This window comes from Aulonocara stuartgranti (genome assembly GCF_965226115.1).
Source record: "Aulonocara stuartgranti genome assembly, chromosome: 14".
Taxonomy (NCBI): Eukaryota; Metazoa; Chordata; class Actinopteri; order Cichliformes; family Cichlidae; genus Aulonocara; species Aulonocara stuartgranti.
The window spans coordinates 15,804,124-15,827,434 of record NC_138950.1 but is presented as its reverse complement, the minus strand read 5'-3'; the positions used below and the strand labels follow the sequence as shown (position 1 = coordinate 15,827,434).

General features: G+C 40.9%; 1 protein-coding gene across 2 annotated transcripts in view; it reads right to left on the bottom strand.

The window, feature by feature from the left end:
- schip1 (schwannomin interacting protein 1) overlaps nucleotides 1-23,311 on the bottom strand; it is a 240,246-nt gene that overhangs the window by 158,906 nt on the left and 58,029 nt on the right. For both annotated transcript variants that reach the window (XM_082503656.1, XM_082503657.1), the window contains 3 exons: nucleotides 4,324-4,388; nucleotides 3,425-3,496; nucleotides 3,059-3,194 (listed from right to left, as the gene is read on the bottom strand). In XM_082503656.1, coding sequence (XP_082359782.1) covers nucleotides 3,059-3,194; nucleotides 3,425-3,496; nucleotides 4,324-4,388 — 273 coding nt within the window. The remainder of the gene's footprint in view (nucleotides 1-3,058; nucleotides 3,195-3,424; nucleotides 3,497-4,323; nucleotides 4,389-23,311) is intronic.

Genomic DNA, 23,311 nt, shown 5'->3' with positions numbered 1-23,311 from the left:
GTGTTCATGTGCCCGTGCCTGTGTGTGTGTGTGTGCGTGTGTGTGTGTGTACTTGCTGGTGGTCTGGCTAGCCGTGTTGATGCAGCACAATATTATGAAACAATAAAATGTAGACAGCTGATTCATGTCTCAGCATAAAAGCCAGAGTTTTGTTAGGTTCCCCTTTAATGAAACCTATAATTTCTGCCACCCTCGATGGCGTTGCCACACAGCAGAGGGATCGATCATAAAGAGAGATATCTAGAGCTGCTCGATTTTGCAGGATTGCCATGGCAATTAGTGAGCCAAGTTGCAGTGCGAAAAGTAATTTACACAGTAAAGTCACATGTCAACCACATCTTTCGGCTGAGAACAGTACACTCATCTCTCTTAAACACACACAAGGGTGGGGAAAAAAAAGAAAAACACCCACCCACACAGGCTGCAGAGTAATGCAGCAAGGTTTTGTCAAAGACTGATGTTGTAGTCACAAAGGTTAGAAACTCAATCACTTTAGCGATGGCTTCCACGTCACCGTGTCTCAAGACTCCATCCCGCATATGTGTGTGCGTGTGTGTTTATCCATGAATGTACAAACACCAATGTGTGCTGAGAATGATTAGCTGGGTCAACAGAAATGTAACAGGGCGGAGATGTCACAACCAGCTAAAACATTACCGTAAAGACAGGACGACTAAACAAAGGGAGGGAAAGGTCAAAAAGCGAGAGAACCTGTGTGAAGCGAGACAGCTTCAACATAATAGCGCAGATTTCGCTGGGCTATTGCGATCAATTCTCTTGAAATCACAAGAGAGCAAAAGCTGACTCTTCCTTTCTCACAGAGGAGGGCAGATCTACAACATCAGCACATTCAAGCGGTGAAGCAACGTCTGTTTTTCATCCGCCTTTCCTCTCCGCCACTCTCCTCCGTCTCCCGTGACCTTAGGGTCTATTACACGCACGCTCCCGCGCTGTCTTTCTCTCTTGGTGATGATCATCTGGCCTTGTCAGCAGGTTGAAGTCAATGAGCTAAGCATTTCCCCGCCACATAAACGATGTCTCTTTTGTGTGTGTTTGTGTGCTGTTGTCGTGTGTACAAACTTGGCTGATGGCATTATACGCAAACATTCAGGATGGATGCGCGCGTATAACGTCATCAACCACCAGCTGCGAATCTTATAGGTCGCCTGACAGCTTCTAAGCCAGCAGATTGTATTTCTGTTCCACAGCACTCTGTATTCTCTTCACTCATAACCCACTCGACCCCCTTTTGTCCTCAAGAATCCAAATCCAAATCTTCTTCAGTGTAAAAGCTTTTCTCTGTAGTGACTGAGTGGACAAGTACCACCTAAGTGTGCTCAAATGCAGAACTCTCCCAGCCGTCTCTGAGATTTAACCTGCCTGTTGACTTCAGGCTCAGAGATTAGTAGAGGAGTGTACACACACTTGCTATTCAGCCAGAAGCCTGAAGACGACGTCAGTACAGAATTATAATGACCACAACAGAAGCAGTAGAGAAAATCCCAGGGATTTACTGTGGTCTGGTTAAATGGAAGATCGGAAGATGTGCTGAATGAGAATGGCATTTCGGCTGCTCTCTATTCTCAGCGTGCGCTTGCTCTGAGAGTGTGTTTAAGAGAGACCACATCCCCGTATATTTACTCTTTGATAGCGGCTGGTTCTTTTGTAAATAAACTGGCTTTAAGATACTGCCCCCTTGTGGACATAAGTGGGACTACGAGCACAGTTTCACAGTCTCTACAAAAGGCTTGTCATAACTTGGAGCAACATATTAAAACACTGACAAGAAAAGTGAGAAAAATTTGTGAACTTTCTGTATTTATGTAAAAATAAAGTCTCATGTGAGAAAAAGAAGAAATCCAAAACACTGTTGTATTTTATCTAATAAAATTAAAATATACTGTTTGTTTCTACACAGCAAATTAAAGCAGAAAGAAAAACAATCAACACCATTCAATAAAACAAAACAGGAATGTGTAGGTCAAAGCTATTTTGACTTTGACTTTGACTTGTCGACTGATTTGGTTGCATATAGCTGGAAAGCATCAGAAAGTCAACACAGTGACTGCTTTTACTCACGCTGCTAAAATGACACAAAATACTAAACGAGGTAAACCACACACCCCAAAGTCACACCCAAAGGCTTAAAGCAGCCAGATAAGCTAACTAACATCTCTGCTCGTGTGTCTTTAACAAGACGGCACAAAGAAACCAAAGAAAGAAACCTTTACACAACTACACTGTAGAGAACACACAACATCTGGCATTCATCCCAGAGTAGTACAGTAGAGGGAGCCTAGTAATTATGAGTTACTTTGCTGCTCACCATGTTAAAGGGGAAATGAAATCCTACATGTCACGGTCCCTCCTAAGGAAAGGTTTGGTAATGCAGCAATGCAATATCCCTAAAACTCAAGTAAAACAACAAAGGTTTAAACAACTAAGTTCCACATTGAAGTGCGACCAAATTAGAGGCCAGACATTTTGCCTTCATAAAAATATATATGAACAAAAAGCAAAACTAGCTGAGCTGAATGAAAACATTGTCGAGCTTTAATCAATTCAATTCAGTTTTATTTATACAGCACCAAATTACTTCAGCAGTCCCCTCCAACATGTTGTAAAGTAAAGACCCTACCCTACCAATCTACAGATGCTAGGTTGAAGTTAGCGCTTCCAAAAAGTTTCCGTTATCAGTTATTAAATCCAAGCTGTTAATGGAAATGTGTAATGTGTCTGTTTGACTGCACTTCTGAAGCTCAGATAAGATCTTATGAACAAGTAGTGCAGAACAAACAGGTAAATCAAAAGGATTTTCTTTTGCCACTGTACTGTCACACACTTCTAACATAAGCCTGCATATAGTATTACATATTGTTAACATACAACACAAAACTACTGCACCAACCAACACGTGACTAACGGCAGTCATTTCTAGTCATTTGTCACACACACACGCTCAGACACGCAGCCTCCTCAAATGCTATCACACATGTAGCATGTTGTTTAAAGCCATACATTTGTAATAGAACATTTGCTTGACATGGGCGTGACTTACTGGGGTGCTGCCGTCTGACAGGGTCAACATGCTGATTGACATGCTCATCTTATCGGAGGAGGAGAGGGACGGTGGGGAAGGGCTCCTTTTCTCCACTTCCTGTCGCTGCAGGAAGTCACGCCAAGCCCGCTGAATACTGCATGTAAAAGATAAAGAAAGATTCATTTGAACTGTGACTCACTGAAAGCTACAGAGAGGTAAACAGGCACAAAAATGTTCAAATCTCATGAACGCAATGATGGAAATTAACATAATAGTAGTTATACACAAGAAATGAAGCACTTTATTAAATGTTTTTTTAATGACTGCAATTAAAACAAAAGTCTGCAAATGGCCCTTTTTTAGACAGATAAAAGAAATACTCACATCAACACCTTGTTCTCAATTGGTGGCAGGTTGACATTGATGTTGTTGTCTAGGTTCATAGTCAGGTGATTACTGAGCAGAAGAAAAGGGGAAAGGGGTAAAGACATTCAACGAACAACAAACAGCACACACACAAAGACACACACATACATCCATACAGGTCCAGTCTACGTTATCAGTAATTAAACAGTGGTAAATCACTCCTATAGAGAAACTGCAGCAGAACAAGAGCAGGATAATCATTCTGTCTCTGTGCTTATTACTATAAGGTTTACCTAAGGTGTGATTTGATGCTGCAAAGGGGATAGAGATAACCCCCCCCCCCCCCCCCCCCCCCCGATGCTTCTTCTTCTTCTTTCCATTAATCTGCTAAGGACAACTGTTTCAGAGTGAAATAAATAAAACAGAAATTAACTGGATTAGCCCCTTGCTGATCGCTGACATCAGAATTCCTTACACAGGTGGCTTATGCAGCTTCTTCTTTCAATATGTTAAATTGCAGGTCTGCACCAGGGCTGCTGTCTGCAACATCCTGCAGTTAGAAAATCTTGCGATGGAGGAGTTTCTGAAGAAATTCCGAGCACAGTTTCATGGGTTTGCATGTGATGGTGGAGCTGCTGGGATGAGTGAGTAAACAGAAGCAGCCACAGTCTCGATTGAAAATATCAACCGTAACCTGATCGTCATTTGCTGAATCATTCACAAGTTAGTGTATCTGAAGAGGAAAACATGCGACTGAGAATACTGTGCATTAAAAACACACCATGATACTCTCGTATCATATTTATGAGTTAAAGTCATATTTATGAGTTAAAGTCATATTTATGACTTTAAGTCATAAATATAAATATATAGGACTACTCTGGGTCGGTTATGTGTGCACATATAACCAAACTCACCTGTGCAGCTGGAAGCCTTCATTATTAACATGCTTGTATCCACTCTGGAGGCTCTTGAGATGAATCTGTGTAAGAGATACACAAGAGGGACAAATACAGAGTCAAGCAGCTGGGAACAGGAGGAGGAGGAGGCGATGAGATGAGAAAGATGAGAGGAGATCCCAGCATTTTGTGTGTGCGTGCACAATTATGAATGAATGTGTGCCAGATGTGTGATCATTGTGCTGAGATCAGGGACCCCTGAGGGATGCGGTTTGGCAGCATTTTGGTTCACTTAAATGTTTTCTTGAGAAGTTAGTAAAGTAAGCTTTGAAAAAATTCGGCCATCTGAGCTGGCTCAGCATTTTCCAGGCATTTGGATCAGAAGCACACAGAGAGAAAGAGAGAGAGACCAGGGCAGAGCAAATAAGTCGCAAAGGACATCATTGATGTAGCAATGGCACAGCTGTACAGATGTGCCAATCACATTGGAGATTAGAGCAGTAAAACTTTACTCCTCTACTAAAATTACTTTTAGCTCCATCCTCCAGTCCTCGCCAGCTGCTCTCCTCCCCTTGGCTCCATTCTTGAGTTTTAATAGTGCTTTATAATGAGGACAGGCCTGCCTCTACATAATTGAACATACTAATTCAATTACAAAGGAGCAACAATGTTTAAGTGGAGCATTTCTTCCTGATGAGCCAAGCGAGTCGCATCAGGGCACCAAGCATCTATCAGCGTCATCCCAATGTATTTGTGGATGTGTGTTTATGGGCAAACTTCAATTTTATTTGGCTATTATTGTTATTAATTCATTACTGCATAATGACCTATGCACGAAAGAATATATTGCATCTATTAAATAGCAAAGTGGGCTGTAAAGAAACCTGCACAAAGAAATATTTTTGCAGCTCGCACATGTATGACCACACTAAGACAAATCACCACACTCAAGTGGTTAGCTGATGCTTTGGTTCAAGGTGTTTAATATTCATTATATGTGTTGATATATAAGTTCCCCACTTAATAACTATGCAAGTGTCCTGTCCTTCTGAAGTGTTACTTACACAAACGTAGTACATAAATAGTGCATTTAAAACAGTGTAGGAACCACTGTCTTACTATATTATAGAACTAGGCTTATAAAAATATCTTGTTTGGCTGTTTGCTTAATTTCAGTGTGACAGGCAGTGTTGTTTTTTTCTCATTTCTCTGCCTCCCAGAAGGAACAAGCAGCTCATTAGGCAGAATCAAGGACTTTGACTAGTGATCAATGACTGTTTCAAGAAGCTTTTTCCTCCCCTTCTCTTTTTTTCCCACTTTGTCTTTTCCTCTCCGTTTACTCAGATGAAATAAGGTTCACTGAAAACACAACTGCAGCTCCACTGAACCCAGACCTCCCTGAACTGTCATTTGTTTTGAGAGCCGGTGAAGTCACCTTTGCATTTCCAAATTCCCTGGAAAGACAGTAGGTTTTATGCTATAGAATCCACCAGTTTCACAGATAGAAATCCAATTAAACACTTTCTCTCTCTAGAGAAAGAGATACCAGAGAATTAAACAACATGATGTAGAGATAAGCAGAGTATAAATGAGTAGAGATGTGTGTGTGTGTGTGTGTGTGTGTGTGTGTGTGTGTGTGTGTGTGTGTGTGTGTGTGTCTGTGTGTGTGTGTGTGTGGTTTTGAGTAATAGAGGTGCTGGGAGACTGAATGAGGCGATCATTTCAATTTCCCCTTCGAGTTACTGATGGTACTGTCACAAGCCTGACCAGACAAACTGTTAGCCAACTTCAGCACACACACATACGCACACACGCATCCACGCACACACTTACAAGCACACAAGGAGGCACTAACATAGAGACACACGTCACAAACATTAACACAAGCTGACACACAGAATTGAATCCTTATTTATTGTTTTACTGAAAAGAAGAAAGTACAACTAAAACTAATTAATCAGCATGCAAACTGAAAAGTTTAGTGCAAGAATAGTCGTGTTAAATGGGTCGTAACCTCACTCAAAACATAGAGAATGACACTAAACAGTAAAAACATGTGTTTGCCTTACACTGTAAATGTCCATAGAAACATACAGCTTCTCACACATTCATCAGTAATACTGAACAATACACACACACACACACACACACACACACACACACACACACACACACACACACACACACACACACACTAGTATGTGCAAACTCTTAAATTGAAATGATATTTATCTATAATTATTTTTGTTAGGAATTCATTTTAAAATTTGTATTTTCTAAAAACATCTAAAAAGATAGTAAAACACATTATTACGTTTTTATTAAGATGCCTAATTACCATTTTTTATTTGCATTCAATAATTTGTTGAATTTCATTTTTAGATTTAAAGTTTATTTCCGTACTTAGCATAACAATAGATCAACATTAAGTTATTTAAAAAGGTGTAGTTTATTTACGGTAAATTGCATTTAAGTATTTGTAGTACCTCATCCTTCACGTCATTTTTCTCATCACTGTTTTTTGATCCTTGCTTGTGCGTATGGGAGGTTGAAAAACAAAAACTGCAACGCAAACATCAGGAGTGCGTTATTCATCACTTAAACACAATCCTGAACTCAGGGGGACATTTACATTGACTTTAATACATGGTATTGATTTTAAGACCTGTAGCAGTAAACATTTTGCAGTTACTGTGTACCAAACCAAAAGCTCAATGTGCTATTATAAGAATTTATTAGATCCTGTTTGAGTATTTTCTCCTGCTATCCGTACCTGTATCTTTCCATTCTGATCTGCATGGAAAACCACTATCCCAGTTTTAGAGAAGGAATACCAAAAATGTACCGGAACATAAACCAGAGGTTTGCATAATTTAGTGGCAGAGTCGACAGAAAATCTATAGTCATTTTAGGCTTTGGCAGTGCCAAGCAGGCTTGTATTGATTGGTGTGAGTGTTTGTGTATATGTGAACCTGTGTATTGGTGGATTTATGGTAAAGTCAGGCACAGTAGAGAGAGGATGGAGTAGGGAGGCAGGGAGAGATGCTGATGCAGAAGAGACCTTGAACTCCCAGGAAATAACAACAGAGGAAATAGAGCTAAAGGCAGCCAAATACAGACCACAAGACCTGTTTCATTATCTTCCTTTCCTTCGCCTCCTCTCTCTATCCCCACTGCTTTCTTCCTTCATCAGTCTTTTCTCCTTAACTCAACTTTCCGAGAAAATAAATGAAAATAAAACAAGACAGGCACAGGGAGGCAATGAGAAGAGAAAGCACACAATTAGTGGAGATGATAAAGAGGAAAGTCAGCGATTTAATCACACTGTGAGAAATATACTGGCATTAGGAATAAGGACAGACAAAGCAGAGTGCAGTGGACTAGTAGTTGTTTTGGAGGTCTTTTTTGTCGTGTGTGTACGGATCTATGTAAAGATCAATCAATAGATGAAAATACAGGTATACACTTCACCTGAAATGGTATTGAGAATTGGTCATAGGGCCATTAAGAATAAGCTTGACAGGACATGTCAAAAACGACGGATGGGCAGAAAGTGTCTAGGAAGGCCAAATGCATTCAATATTGACACCCTTTACTGGCAACTCTGAACTAAGAGTTTGAGCTCTTGCCCTTCAGATTGTAGCTATCATGACAGAACACTACTTACTCATAATCACCCAACCATCCATTCATCGTTTATCTTTCTTTTTCAGGCACTTATCCAACTTTGGGTTACAAAGGGCTGGAGCCTATCCCAGCTGTCACAGGCCAAGAGGTACTCAAGGGACTGGTTACCAGTCACTCACATGGCTACACATTTATTATATATTTGGCTTTAAAGCTTGGCCACAGCTACTTGCGGAGTGTGCATCCTGGCCATATGAAGGGGAAAGACTTATAATTAAACTCTTCTTAGTTCAATGGATGGTTTGTTTCCCACATGCAAAGTTTGGTGTTTCAAACTAAATTGCACAGGCTGAAAGATGTTCAAACAGCTGATTCATGTTCTGTAATATCCAAAATTTCTGATTAACAACCTGGGAGTGTTTACATTTTTTTTAAACAGGCAGTTTACCATAACCCTTCTTATTATATCATGGGCTCAAAACCAATTGTTAAAATGTGTTTTAAGGTGGTATTGACAGGCTGGTTTGTGGTAACTGATGCTACACATATTACATTGTTTTTTATACTTTTTATTGCTTTTATATAATTATTTTAGTGTTTTTTGTTTTGCTTTTACAATATTGTTTTTCTGTGTTACAGTTCTCTGTGGAGTTCCTGCCTTATTATCTTGTTAATACTTTAATACCTGGCTGCACATCACATTTTCTAAAATGGGACTATAAAGAATGGCTCTACCTGACATGAATTGAAACATAAAAATGACTATAGAAGGCTTTGTGGTGATGTTTGTGTTGTTTTGCACACTGGGAACAGAAGATTAATCAATCAGAAGTGCTGTATATTTAAGGTAATTTACATATTTTGCTCTTTTATATTGGATGTTGCATAAACGTGCTCTCTCACTGTATGAAAGAAAACTAGACAGCCATGACTTTTCTCTTGAAATGATGTAGTTGGAAGTTGCTGAAGGTATTAAAGAAGAAGAAAATTGGTGAAAGGTTCTTTCTTGGCAAAGGAAAGAAGGGATGTGGAGGCGGAAGAACTGGCCTGTGTGCTGAGAAAGAATTAAGCTGGACCAAGGCCAACTAGCCAGAGCAGCACGGAGAAGAGAGAAATGGCCTTCCTGGGAAGTGGCCTTCATCTCTCCTGTACGAGTGTAAATCTGTCTCTTGTACCTTGACTGATCCATTAACACATACTAACACTTACACACGTGTCTTGCAAACTCAATCATCCAGGTGAGGAAATCCCAAAAAGTTGATTCTTCAGTCTCATAAAGACGAGATGGAGCATGAGATTGTCTTTCTGAGACTGAAGAAGTCACTTTAGATAAGTACCGAAATGCTTTTCACAACGAAAACGCTACGTCCAGATGAATAGAATCAATGTTTTGGGATTCACACACGTGATTTAACCAGGTAATCACGGTCAGTTTAAATGCTCAAATCATAGATCAAAATTAAGTAATTAATTAAGACAAAGCAGGATAAGCATATTCAATTAAATGAAATCACAACAGACAACACACATTTGTGTAGAATAAATAGAACAATGTGCTTCATTGCTGTCATAAAAAAGGAAAAACTCAGAGTGCTAGACAGTTTTGTACTATATTAATTATGACTGATAAAGTCATAAAACTGTTGGTTCAAGTGAAGCCAAGATTAAGTATATTACACAGGATAATTTGTCAAAAAAAATAAAAATATTGTCAAAGCTCGATGTATGTTTTTTGTTTTTGATGTACTGCAGACTGTGTCCCTCTAATGGCTGTGTAGTAATGGTATAAAACAGTAATTGAAATATTAGTCCAGTGCTTGACTGAACACACATTCATATTAATTCAATCCCAGAAACTGATGTATGACTGTGTATCTATCAACAATATGTCAGCCACCAAGCAAACAAATAACGACATGCATAAATTATTTCCTGCTAAATCTAGCTGGAGGTTCCCCCAGTTTAATAACCTTGAGGCTAGGAGTTATTCCATTCACCTTTCAGCCAAAAAGCTGTCATGATGTGGTCTTCCACTGATGGTAACCTAACTAATTTAAATACTGTCATACCATCTGCGGTGCTACACAGACCCCTCCCTCTCTCTCTCTCTCTCTCTCACACACACACACACACACACACACACACACACACACACACACACACACACACACACAAACAGACACGCTAGCCAAAGAGCTTGGAGGCAGCTTCTATCAGTCAAACCTCCCTGGGGTTCTTTGGCCTAGCCAGCCAGCCGGCGCCATCTCTGCCATCAGGCTCACATCCTCATCGCTCTCTTCTGCCACAGGGACACAGAACCTGTCGGAACACCCTGCATTTGTGTGTGGGAGTGATAGCAAAACCTGAGAACAGGTGCTGTTATCTCTAGCTATTCCTGACAAGGCACTGTGTCTTATTGCTTCCATGTGTGTGTGTGTGTGTGTGTGTGTGTGTGTGTGTGTGTATGTGCAGATTTTTCCCAGTGTCCATTGGGATTCGGTGTCCAAACACTGGCAATGTCGTCCCCGAGTGACCCTGCAACTAGAGGTGGCCTATACTTTTTCTATGGCACTCTTTGTTGCACACACACACACACACAGACACAGAGCCCTTCATTCTGCCTTGGGAGTTAGGTTAATAACTGACGGTGTCAGAGACGGAGAGGACGGACTGCAAGAGGAGGAAATGGAGCAAGGAGACAACCTAAAAATGTAATACCATGGAGAAAAGGTGAAAAATCACATCACTGCCAGCGAACACAAACAGTAATAAATGAAGATGGAATGATGCTGTTAATAAGCAAGAGAGGTAAAGGGGGTAAAAGCTAAAATGATTTAGCTGAACCTAAAATGTCAAAGGAGTTCAGTTAAGTGGATAAGGACCACACCGTGAGCAATGCCAGCTGCAGGAGGTGAGAAGAGTTGAGAGCAAAACATACACACATGCACAAAGACACAGGGACACAGACACACACAGAGGTCCCCAGTTGTCGAGGCAACAGACTGAGCATCTGTGTGGTGTCAGATTGGAGCAGGAACTGGTCCACTGTGGAAAAACATAATTCTGTGCATGCAGTGTATCTTTTTTCTTTGCACTTATCAAATTAGAAATTCAGACTCAGACCACAAGCTGTGGGGGGTTTGTCGCACCAGAATAACAATCAATTTATTTGCAAAAACTGCACTCATATGAGAGAATGTTGTTAGCAATGCAGGCATTCAGGCGCAAACCAATGAGGGGCAACACGACTTTCAGTGTAACAAAACACAGCACACCCAAGTTGAGTCATATGATATTACTGTGCCCTTTACATGTTGACATACTAATATAATAGCGTATAAAGATCCTTTAAGACTCCTTCGCATTAATCTCATGCCTTTTTTAATGGAGAAATGACAGTCTTACAAGGTCACAGCTCGTAACATTTCTGCATCACTTTCAACACTACAACATGAAGGTGTCCTGTGACAGACAGACTGATGAAATCAGCCAAGTTTGAAATGATCTTAATTGTCAGAAAGTTAGGTCTGAACTTTTAACCAGATATGAAAGATCAAAGTACAACAATGTATCCTTTGACACAGGCAGGGGACTCATTTTGTCTCACTGTGAAGCCACACACAGCCTGAGGAAATGTACACTGTCGCTTCCTTGTGTCCTTTTTTCCAAGCAGCATTTCCAATGTGTAGTTAACAGGCTCCCGGTGGGCCATAATCAGAGCGGTAAAGCCAGCCGTTAACATGCCAGAACAAACACACTGTAAAGCAGTTCCTCCTTTTACAGCACCAATCAATACTACCTGTCCTCCACGGCAGCTGAGCATAACACCACAGTACTAACGACTGCACTGTTGGATGAAGAGCAATATATATGCAAAGAGCTGAAGGTAAATGTATGCAACCATAAAGTTGTTTTTATTGGGCATTATGGTCAAATGGAAGGATCGGCATTGCTGCTTAATAGGATTGTAAAGGTAGTTGTGGAAAGAGTAGTAAAAGAGATGCAGAGTAAGGAATGTGAGCTCCCTAAGGGCTTTTTAGTTCAGGTGATATGGTTCTATTCAGATCTTTATTTTGCATCTGAACAAGGCCGGAACACGTTATGTTAAAGACCGCTAAAGTGCATTAAAATGATTAGGCATAGCACTTAAAGTAAAGGCTGCAAACTCTACCAAGTCATTGTGACTCTAACTCCATCACATGAAACTATAAAGATACTGGATCCAGACTGATAATGTAACTCGCTTTTATCTTTTGTTAAAACAGTTAAAGCCTGAAGAGTTAACTGTTCGGTTTTTATGTTTTAAATTTGTATAGTCCAAGCCAAAGCTGAGATACCAGGGTGATGTTACTGGAGTAATTTCACCAGGTCGCACTTAACTAACAAGACACCTCTTTAACTACAAAAGTGATTGAAACACAAAAAGTTGCTATTCTGAACTTCTAAAGGTGAGATAAATCAAGGGCCATCATGGCTGCTTAAGTCTACATGCTGTTTTTCTTGCAACTTTCTAAACACATAATCAAATAAATGACACATAAAGCCTGTTTTCTTTACAGCCTTTGTGCTCACACTACATGCACACAGTTCAGTACTTGCAAATACAGCTGCACACACATATACTTTACACAAAGCAAACAATTAACGCTGGGCTTTAGTTGTGAGTTAGAGCTGAGACTGTCCATTAGCAATGGTCCACTGCTGTTCAGGCTTAATGAAGTAGAAAGCCAAAAGCAAGAGAAATCCTGCAAACCTAATTAATGAGAGGAGGAAAGAGGTAGCGGAAGAGAGGAGAAAAGAACAGAGTAGAAAAGAGAAACCCAAAATTGCACTGTTAGAGGTGATGAAGCAAGAAGTAAAAGGGGCAGGGAACTAGCAAGTAGAGACTTTCCATTACTGTTTTTAATTGATCCATGTAAAGCTGCCATGTTAAATGTCTTTATCCCGTCTTAATTCCTTCAGTGTATTTACTAAATGCTTGCCTCTGCTCAAAGATATCATTGTATCTTGTTCTTGAAAGGTCTTTTTAAACATCTTTGTGTCCATGACAGTAGCCTAACAGTAGCTTGCAGAAAGCCTGGCTCACTTTTCTTCAGCTCAGCAGGAAATTATTAAAGTCACGGTCCAGTTAGCTGCTGGTCACCCTCAGCCCTGTGGGCCTCGGCTTGAACCACCCACCTGTGCTGGGCCTCTTAAGAAGGCACGGTGCACAGTCGTACACACACACACACACACACACACACACACACACACACACACACACACACACACACACACACACACACACACACACACGCAACTGTGCTCCTTACTGTGGAGTGAGCATTAGGCAATTAGCTTTGCTGGGCTCTATCTAAAGCTTGGCTTTGCTCTAAAAATCAGCAGTGGGAATGGCATACCAGGCTTATGAGGCAGGCAGGGAGTGTGGGTGTTCATTAAAACACCCAGCACCATTCACGGGGTGAAAAAAGGCCATAAAAGCAATTAATCTGCCCATAAACAAGCCATTCGCCTGTCCAACACACCCACGAACACACTCTCATGACAGTGGGAGCAGGGAGAGGGAGAGGTGAGGAGCTGTGCCGCTTGTTCCTCCCGGCTCTCTTTCTCATTATCTCTCTGTGTCTCATTCTGTTTCTCTGAACTACTCAGACAAATCCAGAGATCTTAAGAGGTTTTTTTTAAATCTAAAAAAGTTTTTTCTAGTTAAATCCTGCAGAGCAAAGTTGTAGAGATGAGCCTCAGATAAGGTGGATAAAAAGTCTCACGTCACACTTGCTACAGATCACCAGACTGATACACTGACAGCACGGCCCAGATGTTTTCTTTTTAGAACTGTCTATGATGTTCTCTCAGAGCTTTTTGAAAAGTTTAGGACCATTCATCTCTCTTTATCATGCATTTCATTACTTTGACTCTGTCCTTAAAGATGGATGCCCATCAATAACATCATGCAACTTAAATAAATCTAGTCTTCTGAAAATAATAATAATACTTTATATTCCAAAGCATTAAATTGCATATAGACTGGAATGATGCTGTGACCAGAGACTATAGAAAACAAATGATATTCTGCAACTTTAAGCTACTATGGGTCAAATAACCAATGGCGGCAGGAAGTGGGCGGAACCCAAGACAAACGTTCTCAATTTCCAGGCAACGACTGAAGTAACTACAGATGAGAGTGAAGAATACTGTTGATTGAAATATGAGCTGGCAGCAAACACGTTAGAGGGTCACCTAGGCAACCAGTGGAATGTCTGCAAACGACCAGCCGTCACATTTGAAGTGATGTGCAATTACTGTGTGCATCCTATAAGCTTCAAATGCTTTTTATTAGCCATTATCACACATTAAATAATTTAGTCATAACAAAACAAATGGCCTTGAACTAGACTGTAAAGGACGTTCTATGACACTGTGATGGTTTCTGGTGTCTTTTATGTGGTTGCCTGCTGGGGAGGTGGAAGCACGGAGAGGGAGAGGAAAAGGCTCGGTAAAGAAGCCCAGCTCTGTCCTGGACAGCCCCCTTGACTCCACTGAGAAGGTTGGTGTGAGGTAGGGCTGCCACAAACAATTATTTTGATAGTCGACTAGTCACCGATTATTTTTGCGATTAGTCGACTAATCAGATCATGCATCCATTGAACGTAAAACGTACAGCTTATTGCACCAGCGTGCATCTGCTCTTATATAACTATCATTAGCTTACAGCTTTAAGTGTTTAAGGTATGTGCTAACTAAAAATAAAGACAAGATGATAGTTTATTAAATTTAAATGAAATTTGCAGATTGTGATCTGTGAGTTTAATAAACTCAGCCGTCTGCTCCTTGCTATCTATAATATTGTCACGGTCCGGGGCAGCGGCCGTGTGAAGAGTGGAAAGGAGGACTCAAATGCAGCACTTACTCAGATGTGAAGGTGATTTATTGACAATATCAAACATAAAGTGGAGATGGCAAAACAGAACTAAGGATGAACTAAACTGGGTGAAACTACACAAAGGAGTGGCAAACCTGAACATGAAGGGAGAACAGCAGGGAGAGCACGCAGGGGATTTCACAGGGTATGAACACAGACGACGCGACGAGGAGCAGAGGAAATCACACACTATAAGTACACAAAGAGACACTGGGAAATCACACACAGGTGGGGGAAACAGCTGGACCTGATTAACCTGACGAGACAGGGGAACACTAACACCAGGGACCAACAGAGGGAGCACAAACCCAGAACCCAGTGTCTAAAATCCCAAACACAAACCATCCCAAAACAGCCATGAATAATAATGAAAGTAATAACAATAAAGAACATAAACATAAAGTCACTGAGTCATGGTCGCAGGACCATGACAAATATAACGGGACACCGGAGTATATTCTCCAGCATCTCACACTTCTGATAATCAGTTGTGTAAAAACTACTGTATAACTTTAATCTCAGCCAAACCGATTTACTCAGGAACAAATAAAATACTGAAAAAAGCCAAACAATAACATTTTTAAGGTATCTAAGTGACTTATATATCATGTTTAACCTGAGTAGCGAAAAACGGGCTTGAAAACGATTTGCCGGGAGTCCGGTGTTCTCACCGGCTCTAGTGAGCGTTGAACTCCGGCTAGCTAGCTAGCTAGCTTGAGCTAGTGGGTAACAGACGTCTCCGAAAACATCGGAGCGCTTTTGAAAATATGTGGTGTCTTGATAAACTGAGCAGAAATTTGAGGCTTACACAGTTACATTCTCACCTGAAAATATGTTAAACGTTTATTTTGTGACCCAGAAAGAATAATAAGAGTAATATTAAAACTAACTAGCTGCCGCCATTGTTGGAAACTGAGCAGGGCCGCGATTCTTGTTCTTCGGGGTTTAACGGCAGCTGGCATCGTTGTACGTGCAGTGCTGCCATCTTCTGTTTCAGTCCATTATTACACTCTTAAATCCTACTACTTATTCCTGCATCTTTTGGGATCTTACAAAGCTTCAAACGACACGTCGACTATTAAATTAGTCGTCGACGATTTTGATAGTCGACGTAATCGTGACTAGTTGACTAATCGTGGCAGCCCTAGTGAGAGGAGGATGTTAGCCAAGCTAATATTCATTATGGACAACACCTCTGAGCAGCTTCTTTAACAGTAGACTGTTACAGGACTGAAGGCTATCATAGGTATTTCATTCCAACAGCATCCAAGCTGTACATACAGACACAGGATGAAAACTCTCTAAAAATATTGGTATATTATTATCATTCCCCCCTGCATTTATGTACATATAAAAAACTGTTACTGTAATTTACTGTATATAGTAACCATCTGCACATAGTATAACATTTTGGCTTTTTTTTACATCTCTAATTACATCCCTGATTTACCTTTCCTTCCTGTTACTTGTGCTGCTGGAACAAGCTGGAAAGTCTAAATCCAAGTTGTCTGTATTTTTGTATCATAACATAGTTTTTAATAATCCCCAGAGGTTCCCTCATTGTAGATTATTATTACAACACAATAAAAGCATCAGACTATCTAAAACAGATAAATGACTTTCACACTGCTGAATGTAAAAACTAAGGCACTATAAGAGCACTGGGACTCATGTTACAATGAGTATTGATGAAGCCCTTCCCCCCCCCACCCTGCTGCTTCTTTCACTTCTGCAACAATACAAAAACATATCAGCTACAATAGTATATAATAAGCAGAGGATGTGAATGTGCATGTGCAAAGTTTTAATGTGTGCATTTATTGCCCGGGGATGTACAGATGATGAGAGATGATGAGTTGCATGCCTCCATCCTATTGAGTAATAATGAGAGTGCTGTGATTGCTTGAGCTAAGAATAGTAGGCTTTAATAGGGGGGGTTGTCTCTCTGCAATCCGCCCCTATGGCAACACTATAACTAGATTTATCACTACGAGCGAAGCTGTAACAACACGGGAAAAGGCGTACCGCACACAATTAAAAGAACTTGCAAACACACAGATGTCCAGAAATAGGTTAGGGGCATAAAGGCATGGAGAAAAGTGAAAAGACAGAAAAACACAATGATTTTGAAGGACAGGTGGACTCAGTAATATTTTTCCTTCAATAAAGGTCAGCTACAGTTTAGACAGCAAGCCAAAGCTTCCATACTCTTACTTTGTGAACAACCAATTATCTTTTATCCATATCCTCAGCTTTCCATCAAAAACTCACTCATTTTGTTGGCTTTCTATATGACATTCTGTCCTTCTTGCCATTATTTCAAATAACTATGACATTTTTGTCTGTGTTTTTTTTTTTTAAACGCTGACTTCATTCCAGCATGTCTCACGCGCTGTTATTCTGCCCTGCAGTGCATATAAAAAAACACAAGCTGGCCAGGTAATGCAGGTTACTAAATACATTATTATGGCATAACGAAAAATAATTGGCAAATGAGCTGGACAACAGGCTAACCCCCCCCCCCCCCCCCCCCCTTTGTCAAAGCAATACAGCCAGAAAGAAAATATCCATATTGTCACTCGTAAAAACCATCTGCTTGTAACTCGCCTCAACAAGAGACAGAGGAATGTTTATGTTAAACACAAACACACATTCCCTTTCTTGGTGTGGCTCCCCTAATTTTATTTTGCTATGTTCCAATCTCATACCGAGTGGCCATCAACCAGAGTCAATCTTGTGGAAAATGAAAACTATCTGAATATTCCTGGGGAGCTCAGGGAGAGTTGTGTGCTCCCTGAGCACCATTTCACCTGCTGTGTTTACGGCTCCATGCTGAGCTATTGCATGACTTGTCTTTGCTCTCCAGATCACACAACGAGAATGAAGTTGAAATTAGTTCCGGAGATATATGTGTGTGAAAGTGCATGCGTTTCAATAGCAGAGTCATGGCCATATACACAGGAGCACGAGCAAGCACACACATGCACACACACAGATGTACACAGAAGTTCAATTAGCGTCCAATCGTAGGGGACTCAGGTGAGGGATAAGTCATGTTTAGTGCACCTGTCTCTCCAGCAGGACCTCTGCTGGAATTAAAGCATAGAGTTTGGGAGCTCTGCCACAAGAACATCAACTGGAGGTCATAAACACAGAGTGGAGACAAGCTGCAGTCTATCCTGCTCACAGGATGTCTCTAAGGGACAGAAGCAATAAATAAATCAGTGGATGCCCTACCCTCAAACAAACACACGGCATCAATATAAACTCAAGCATGCATGAATCCAATGTGTGAATAAAAACGAGACAGTGAACAAGTATCCCGACGCAGAAGAAGAATATAGCAAACGTCACCGAATTATAGATGTGTGTCTATGTGTAGCTGCAACCACCAGAGACTCTGAGAGACAGGTACATGGGTAACCGTCACCAGTACACAGCTGATGAATATTCACACTATTTTCAGAAGCATGATCTTTCCCACTGCATCCACTCGACAGATGCATAAACATGCACATTTACATTCTTGCATCCTAACCCGAGCCAACACATTTGGACGCACATGTGAATGCAAATAAATAAAGAAAGAAAAAAACAGAGAAACTGAAAAATTTCCATTTCTGCCCACAAATCTATGTGTAGCTGTCAGCATGTGAGCTGACAACAGCTATGGAAATGCAGCCCGCTGGGGTGACCTTGACTTTAAGCACATACCGTACTCACACACTGTGGTCAACTCCACAGTAGCTACAGAAGTTACCCTCTATTCCGTTTCTCTTCTCCCTAAATGGCTGTCAATCTGTCCATCTTGCTCAGTTCATCTTTCCTCGTCTAACATGTCTAAACTTAAAGCAGAAATGTCAGTGTTGGCGGTAAATCATCCTTCTAAATTGCGCATGTTTGTGTGTGTGCTTGTGTTAACGCCGTTTTAACGCAACTCTCCAGAATGCAGTGGAGAAAGGCAGCAACTTCCTCCCACCACTGAATAAAACATCCCATTTGGAGCCAGAAGCCATAAACCATAAATCACCACTTCTACCACAGGGCCCTTACCCAGAGAGAGAGGGAGGAGCAAGATGAGTACATGTGTACGAGCATGAAAAAGAAAGACACGCAGGTAATAATAAAATGAAGTCGTAGCATGAAGTGAAAGATAGTCGTGAATATAAAAAATATCACGATGAAAACTATTTTGCTGCACCAAACAGTTAGAAACATACCTAATAAAAAAACACAGAGGTAAGTTCTGTCATGTGAACTTCGACTGTTTGGTTACACTCTGAAACTTGCTAAAAAGTGATAAAATGAACGTCCATTTATCCAGTTCAAAGTTGGAAAGCTTATCCTATATAGAGATCACAGGGCAAGAGGCAGGGACCACATGGACAGATCGCTAGTTCATTATCTTGCTATACAAAATGTTGATTTAAACACATGAATGAGCTTTCTTGCCTACAGTATAAGAACCATCCCACTTTGTGTGCTCGCAAAACACGATCCCTACAAAACCACAGTGGCCAGGCAGATGTACAGGCTGTGGACTGGCCTTAGAGTGAAGCTATAGCCGGGAGAGAGTGAATTAGCTTTCACAGAAAGATGGAAATGAAGGAGAACGTGCAAAAGTAATAAAATCCACTGAGCACAAATTCACCAGTTAAGATTTCTTAATGTGTTTTTTCAATCGGTGCAAAAAAAATCAACATTCATAGACTGGCAGTTTAGCTCTCTGTGCTGTGCTTAGATAATGGCTGTATTTAGCATACAGACATGAGACTGGTTTGGAAATTCCTTTTCTTACTATTACCAAGTAAGTCAATAAGCATATTACAGAAATCTCTATTTTCTCAAGAAACCCATTAAAACCTCCTATAAGTCATTTTCTTCATGCATGGTTTAGTTTAGTTTCGTGTTCAAAGAAAATACTACTGTAATTTGGGTACATATAAATCAGACACAAAGTAATAAGATCATCACTGGAACTACTACACATTATGCATAAACTGCTTTCCAGAGGCAGTGATTTTCAATCATGCATATAACTGCCATCCCAGCTACTCATCGTTATGGATTAATACAACTGTGACATCTACTGAATGATTAGGGAGCCCAAACGACTCTCAGGATCTCAGAATCACATCAAAAGGCTTGACTGAGACAAGCGCTGCTCGCTTGGCAGGGCTAGACGTCTACTTTTTCTATTTTTCTTTGGCTTGTGTAAATGAATGAACAAATACACAAAATTCTGAACAAAACAAACAAAGGGGTGAAAATGGGTGGAGGGAGTTATAATAATTATTGGCCAATAAGTTCATAAGTACCTAAAAAGTTCTTAAATGTGCATTTTTCTTTTGATTGTTCTTGAAGTACACATAGTACTATTTGTGCACACAATCACTTCTCGGCATATGTTAGCGCAGGAGAAGTTCAACTTTAATTACCCTTTCCTTTACTGAACGAGCAGAGGTGAAATGAACTTGACGGAAGAAAGAGGTGGGAGGGGAGGAGGAAGCAGTCAGACAGGGTAAGTAATGCTTTTTCCCTCAATGTGTTTTTTCCTTTTTCAGAGAGGGGTGATTTTAATTGAATACTGGGGAAAAGTAATCACATCAAGCACCAATCATTTCTGCATTAGGGGCAAACATAGGTTCCTCGAATAGGCTGACTGTTAGGGGAGGGTATCTGTCTATCTCATGCTAAAGATCAAATCGCATTCAGTCTCTTTCAGGCAGAGTGAAGGGAAGAGGAAGGGTTGAATTGTTTAACATCTAGTGGTGTCTGTTCATCTGTCTGTGTACCTGTAGCGGATCAAGGTGGCTCTTGTATATATCTGTGTCTTTCAGTCTGCACTGTGTTGCACCAGCTGCAGTTGTCTAACCTTTTATAATAGCTTGCTGGTTATTTACAGCCAACACATGCTGCTGCATTTAGCTAGTGTGTTGTATATCAGGCTGCGTACATCTTTCTTTCTTTCACACACACACACACACACGCGCGCGCGCACGCGCGCACACGCACACACACACACACACACACACACACACACACACACACACACACACACACACACGGACCAAATGTGCAAATAATAAATCTCACTTCCTAATTCCCATCCTCTTACAAATAAAGAAAATGAACTGAAGATGTTATAAATATACTGCTTTAAAAAAAAACAAGAAACAACAGAGAATGCAGAAAAGGCGTGCAATGACTTTGCATGACAGCTGCATCTAATTAGCCAATCACATGGCACCAACTTAATGCATTCAGGTTAAGGTCAAGATGACCTGGTGAAGTTCAAACCCAATTGTCTGAAAAGAAAAAAAATATGCAGAGATCAGCAGTTCTTTGGGTGAAAATACCTTGTTTGTGTCAGAGGTCAGAGACTGCTTCTGACCTCTGACAGGAAGGCAACAGTAACTCAAATAATCATGTGTTATAGCCAAGGTATATAGAAGAGCAGCTCTGAATGCACAACATGTGCACCTCGAAGCTACAGAAGAGGAAGATGTTGGTGGTCTGATGGGTACTGAAATCTGTGTTGCCATTCTGGTGGTAAATCTTGCCTTCTATCACTGGTTCAGGCTGCCAGTTGTGGTGTAATGGTGTGGGGGATATTTTCTTGGCACACTCTCGTCCTCTTAGTTTCAAATGAGCATGATTTAAACACAACACCCTACCTCAGTATCACTGCTGACCAAGTCCATCCCTTTATGACTACAGTGGACCCATCTTGTAATGGCTGCTTCCAGCAGGAAAACACACCAAACTGCATATCATCTCTTTTTTGAACATGGCAATGAGTTCACTGTACTCAAATGCCCTGCAAAGCCAACAGCTCTAACCAACAAAGCACCTTTGGGATGTGATGTAACAGAAGATTTCCATTATGGATTTTCAGCTGACAAATCTGCAGCAACTATATGATGCTGTCATGTCAATATCGACCAAAGTCTCTGAATAATGTTTCCAGCACCTTGCTTAATCATTGCCACAAAGACTTAAGGCAGTTCTGAAGGAAAAAGAAGTTCCAGCCTTGCACTAGCAAGGTGTAACTAATAAAGTGAGTGTATGATACGTGTAGTCTGTAATACTGAATGCATGTGCACATTAGCAATGTGAATGTTTCACTTGGACATAAACCCAAAGAGAATTACCAGCCAGCTCTCATAATGCACCATAGATGCTTTATCTCTGTGGTGCATTATCATCTCATGGCTTTGTGTTACAGACTTGCTCACCATATGACCAAATAAAGGACCAAATTCAGGAGGTGGCATTAATTCAACTGAATCTGTTTTGCAACTACGAAAAACAGCTTTAAAAACTGAACCTAAGAGGCGTTGAATGAGTAAATGTAAATTGGGAATTGCATAACAGAAGGGTCAGTGTTTTATAGCAAGAAACACTTTGTAGATTGCATCTGTTTTAGTGAAAGATCACATAAACAAGCGCACACATACACACACACACAGATGGGAAAAAAATGTACATTGTGGACATGTTGCAGGGGTAATGGACTTGGTAATTGCTTAGCAACAGGCAATGGCACCACCACCTGTCTACTAAGGTACCCACTGAAGGTCAGTGTGTGTGTGTTTGTGTGGGCATGAACATTTGTCGGAGGGCACCTTAGTGCAGCACACAAACAACCACGCACAACGACTGCCCCATTGCTTTTTCCAGTCTTGCAAAGTCACTCCTGGGTTGAGCTCTCCTGTTCAAATGTTTCAGAATCATTTTGAGATAAAATTTCGAATGATGATGTTGCAATTTGGAAACCTCATACAGGTATAAAGATGAGTGAGACAGACGTGCTTATGACTGCAATCTCTGTGAGACTGCGTGTGGCTGTCAAACTGTGGGTGGTCTGTGTGCCGCATGTGTGAGTTTGGGGAAAAGCATCATTGTGTGTTTGTGTTTATCTCCGATAGACCCGCTTGGACATGGTGTGTCTTTCAAGTCACAAGATGGGAAGATGGGGGTGATCTCTGGGCCCTGAGGGGGAAGGCGTGTGACAATTCTCTGCTTTCATGTGCTGTGTTTTCAGGCCGTCTTCTCTTTATCTCGCCCTTTAGTCACCCACCTCCGTTCTCCTCCTCGCTCTGTCACTAACTCACACTCGTGAGTTACATCACACGACACGCACGCTGACACACCCTCTATATCACAGTCTGACTTATCTCTTCTCATGTTCGATGAGGTGTACGCGTGTAAGAAAAAGAAACCTTGAATGCTTGCTTGATTTTGAGTTTGAAGATTGATTCCCACTTCTGTGCACACCACGATTATGTGTATTACCTGAAAACAGGTATATATTTGTGCACCCTTTTATGAATATACTAGCAACAAACAGTTAGGACACTGCTCTCCCGCTGGACACATATTTTCTCCAGCAAATGAAAAAGGAGCGCGACTGTCACCAGTGTTTTACTGTAAAGAGACAAGCATGAGGTCCAA